The 4891-nt window shown below is 42.5% G+C and overlaps 1 protein-coding gene across 1 annotated transcript; it reads left to right on the plus strand.

The window, feature by feature from the left end:
- Positions 1 to 309: 309 nt before the first annotated feature.
- Mrpl17 (mitochondrial ribosomal protein L17) lies at positions 310 to 4229 on the plus strand. Its single transcript, XM_010644241.3, has 3 exons — positions 310 to 530; positions 776 to 844; positions 1143 to 4229. Exons 1-3 carry the CDS (start codon positions 357 to 359, stop codon positions 1428 to 1430), a joined length of 531 nt encoding a protein of 176 aa, XP_010642543.1. The 5' UTR covers positions 310 to 356; the 3' UTR covers positions 1431 to 4229.
- The last annotated feature ends 662 nt before the right edge of the window (positions 4230 to 4891 follow it).

Consider the following 4891-nt stretch of genomic DNA (forward strand, 5'->3'; position numbering starts at 1 on the left):
CTGCTCAAGTACTCACTTTCCCAGCAGGCTCCGCGGCGAGGTTACCGCCGCTCTAAAGGCCACAAGCACACGAGAAACCCGCTGGCCCCTGACGCCAGTAGAGGGCGCCAAGTTCCCTGGCCTGCTTAGGAACGCAAGCGGCTCTGGAAAGCTCCCAGCTCACCGCCTTTAGAAAAGGTCAACACCCTTTCTCCGCCCTCCTCAGACTGCCAACAAGGCAGGCTCTCATACTCATGCGCAAACACGTCCACCACGCACAGAACTACGACGCATGCGTCCCACGAAATCGCCTCCGCCTGGTCTTGCCTGAAGAGTTTCCACTTCCGGCCTCCAAGGGGCGGGAGGACTCTGGGAACATGCGGCTGTCAGTGGCGTACGCCATTTCCCATGGCCGCGTATACCGCCGCCTGGGCCTCGGCCCCGAGTCCCGTATCCATTTGTTGAGAAACTTGCTCACCGGACTGGTGCGACACGAACGCATCGAGGCGTCATGGGCGCGTTTGGACGAGATGCGGGGCTACGCGGAGAAGGTGAGGGACTGCAAAGCCCTGTTGCGGGGGCGGGACGGGCTGCATTTGGGAACGGGGGTGCGCTTGTTCTAAGCTGAGCCCACTCCTCTTGTACCTTATGTGAAAGACTGTTTAGAGATAAGGCCAGTCTCTAGGATCAGAGACTTTGCTAGTGGAATGAAGGGATTGAGGTCCGGCTGTAGAAAAAGATTAACCCCAAGTTTTTTGCTCTGGTTGGATCCATTCGTTTTGTTTTGACCTCACAGCTCATCGACTATGGAAAACTGGGAGACACCAACGAACGAGCCATGCGTATGGCTGACTTCTGGCTCACGGTGAGTTCCCCTAACACACGTCCCAAAGCGAACCCTCTGCTCCCTGTGAGATTTAAACTAGGGCACTTACTGGTGGACTAATGTTGTGAGTTAAATAAGAATCATGTGTTATAATTGAACTCGATGTGCACATGAATCTGCACATCTGCCTATAAGTGATCATTCTTTCTAACTTTGTACTAGATTAAAGAGGGAGGGGGTCCTATCGATGTGGCTTTGGACCCTATCTTTGTGAGTGGTTAAATGCTCCCGCAACTGTTCCTGACTCTGCTCTCTGCTGAATAATCTTGTTTTATAGGAGAAAGACTTGATCCCAAAGCTGTTTAAAGTACTTGCTCCTCGGTACCAAGATCAGAATGGGGGCTACACAAGGATGGTGCAGATCCCAAATCGGAGTGAGCAGGATCGGGCAAAGATGGCAGTGATCGAGTATAAAGGAAATTGCCTCCCACCCCTGCCTCTACCTCGTAAAGACAGCAACCTTACACTCCTAAACCAGCTGCTGCAGGGGCTTCAGCAAGACCTCCAAAAGAACCAAGAACAAAGTCTCCACAGCTCCCATACAGCTCAAACACCAAGGATTTAACTGGAACTGGACTCTGTGGCTTTCTTCAGTGGCCATGTCTGAGAACTAATGCTAAAGTTGTAAAATGGACAGTCATAATCGGGCTCAGAATCCTCTAAGGAGCCAGATGGCCTTCTCTCTCAGCACAAAAGATAAAATTCCTTACCATGAATATATGTAAAAATTTTTTTTTTTTATTCCCTTAGGTGTTCTGGAAAAATGAGAACCATGTAAATGCTCAGTCTACCTAGGATAGTAAATTTATAGTTTATGTTTCTGGTTCTTAGGGTTGTGTTTGGTTAATGTAGTTGGTTTTTTTTTTTTTGCCAATTTAGATGGGGCATGTATCTTGTATCCCAGACTTGTTCCCTGACACGACTTTATTTTGACATCCAGCATAGGACTGAGCCTCTAAGATTTCTTAGAAAAAGATTGCTTCCTGCTGGGTGGGAGAATGAACATCTGCCAATAAAATTTGTTTAATCCATATCCAAGGCAACTTCAGGAGACATTGCAACCATTCCTCTATTTCCAGGCTGGATCACGTATCTTCATGTGCTCTCAACCTCTGAATGGATTTTTAAGTAGGACCTAAGAACTCTGATATCCTACAACATTGACTGAAAAAGTGGAGGTATCTGACAAAGGATGCTGGCATTCAGGATAAGCTCCTTCCTCTTGGTATGGAGAGGGTTTTAGTAAGAGGAACATTAGAAAGTTCAACTTGCTGGGGATTTCCTGAAAGTTTTTATTGTCAAAATGGGCTTCTGTGGGAACTTAGAAAAGGGAAATCCGGTTTCAGAATGGCTGAGCATGTAAAACACCAGGAGCTCTTTTTCAATGCACTAATTATAGTGAATAAAGCCAGGCTTAGTCCAGCCAGGCTACTACTCCCTTAGATTTAAGGACTGACTAGAGTGATAGTCACAAGAAGACCTAAAGCTGTCACCCGTGGCCTGAACACAATATAGCACATCCTGATAGTTACCGTATTCCCAGTAGAGTGGGAAGAAAAAATTTTGTCTTAATCTATACCTTAGTAAGAGTGAGGGTACAAGGGTTACTGGTCTAATAGACATGAGCTTCAGTGACACAACTATTGTAGTGCTATTTTGCTACAACAGCCTTAGTCTGACACTCATCCCTATAGGGCTTACTCTCTCTTCCTCTAATTTATCCTTCAAAGTAGTATGAAAGAGCCTTACATTAAAGTTTGAGCACCACAGACCCTCAAAAATATTTGCATTAAATGTTTTTCCCTAAAAATTCACTACTCTTCCAGTCTTAGCATGAATGTGCACCCCAGCTAGATAATCATCCCTGATGCCTAAAGAAAGTACTTCCCTTGAAATTAAAACCATATCTGTAAATCTTAAGGACAGGTAAATTATGGGTGAACTGCCATTACATTTCCTCTTAGCCAGCCAAAATATATTTCATTTTGGTACTCATTGGTTCCCAAGGTACTTTTTAAGTATCTGCTACTCTCCACATTATTTTAGGTAATTGGGATACCATATTTATCAATATTTGCCATTAAGTCAGTTCCTGCCATCACATAGTTAATAATGGGACACTACATCACCTTTAATATTTTGGGCCAAATAAGACAATCTTGGAACATTTACTAAAGGCTCAAGGATAACAAGGGAAATTGTTAACAGTGTGCTGAGAATTCTAACTTCACCTCAGTTGGTGGACTGCCCTCAAGTCCTTCTAAACACTACTTAAGTAAATTCCAAAGCCAGCAGAGGTCCAAAACAATGAATTTTGCTTCAGCAACTTTAAAGGTACTTCATTTGGGACTCCAGTTATTTACAGCAAGGTTGACAAAAGTGCTGCCCTTACCCTAGCCCAATATCTACAGTTAGAAAAGCAAAAGAGGGCCCGGGTTTTAGTTCAGTGGTCCCACCGCCTGCCTTGCAAGCATAAAGTCCCAAGTTCAATCCCCAGGAAAAAAAAAAAAAAAGCTAAAAGTTCACTTAATTTATCTTCAGTAGAATTAGGTCAAATTGCTACCACCTTGTTTCCCTAAATGTGAAATTCTGAGTTGCAACAGCCCCCAATTTCCCTTTCCACATTGCAGCTGTGGTAATAGAAACCTGATTAGCTTAATGTCTTGGTCATCTTTTGTGGCTTACATCCTATAAAACAAGAGTTTAAATTTCAGAGGAGAACCCTCTTCCATGACCATACATCTGTTCCATACTCCATCCTTGTACCTTGCTTCTAGTTTTATGCTTCAGAAAGAAGTCATTTTGGTTGGTTCCTGTTCGTATCTGTCATTACCACCTTTGGTTCTTGCAGTCTATGCTATCAAGCAGCCATTCCTGCTTTTCCCTGCCTGATACATACACAAACTTAAGTGGCTCATCTTACCATCCCTACCCCTAAATTTAGTGGTGATGAACCTTTTAGAACTTTAAGTGATACAAACAGCCTGCTGTGGTATGAATGCTGTAAATTCACCACCAAGTTCATTACTTTGTCAAACTAGATGACCCTGAAGTATTTCTATGATACACTGACATTAATACATGCTATTATAATTCCTACAGAGGATCGAATCCTAAACATCCATCCCAGATTGACCTAAAGCAGGAACTATTTCCATACCCTGGCTGTTGATGGGTTCAGGATCCATGTTTTGTTCTTCTGGGTAGTGTGTCATTCTGAGTACCACTGGGGAATTGGCCTTAAGCTGAAAATAACACTGAAAAATAGCAAAAGCTAAAAGTACATAGAATTCTCAAACTTAGGAACCTTACTTAAATTAAAATAATAAATTCCTCAGTGTACATCGCCATTTGAGCCTGTGGTTTCTGTTAATTGCTACCAGAGTAACCTGATACATCAACTGGTATACCACTGAACCTTTAGTATTTCTCAAAAAAATTTTTGCTATGACTCAGACCAAAAAATATTTACATCACAATATTTACATATATATAATTGAAGCAATTATATATATTTCACAAAACATTGTTTACCTTTAAAATATGCACACTAATACTTTCTACTCTTCTAATCATCTTCTTAAAATGCTGTTCCCAATTTACATTGATTATATAAGCCACTAATAGATTGTAACCTGCTGTTTCTGGTCTCAACTCAGAATTTCAGTGACTAACCATTGCCTCACTAGCTAAAATTCAGACATTTCATGATAGATGCCATCCATGGCCTCATACAGTCAATCTCTTCTACAATTATTTGGTGCCACCCCCCGCCATAGGAAACTTGTTTTCTGACTATATCATAAGGTTCTGTATTGAATCGCCATTCCCTCTATCATAATGCTTACTCTTGTCAACTCCTACTTGTCATTCAGATCTATGTTCAGAAGTCACCTTTTTTTTGAGGCAAAATCTCACTATATAGGTTAGGCTGGCTTCAAACTCACAGTGATCCTCCTGCCTCAGCCTCCTGACTGCTGGGATTACAGACGTGCTACCACACTCGACTTTGGTTATCATGCTTTT

This window comes from Fukomys damarensis, unplaced genomic scaffold, assembly GCF_012274545.1.
Source record: "Fukomys damarensis isolate Sample0158 unplaced genomic scaffold, DMR_v1.0_HiC HiC_scaffold_16, whole genome shotgun sequence".
Taxonomy (NCBI): Eukaryota; Metazoa; Chordata; class Mammalia; order Rodentia; family Bathyergidae; genus Fukomys; species Fukomys damarensis.

What these genes read in the sequence shown, in the direction of transcription:
- Mrpl17 (XM_010644241.3), top strand. Translation starts at nt 357, where the DNA reads ATGCGGCTGTCAGTGGCGTACGCCATTTCCCATGGCCGCGTATACCGC. An exon ending in TGCGGGGCTACGCGGAGAAG is followed by an intron (nt 531 to 775) that starts GTGAGGGACTGC and finishes TTGACCTCACAG; the next exon opens with CTCATCGACTATGGAAAACT. An exon ending in TGGCTGACTTCTGGCTCACG is followed by an intron (nt 845 to 1,142) that starts GTGAGTTCCCCT and finishes CTTGTTTTATAG; the next exon opens with GAGAAAGACTTGATCCCAAA.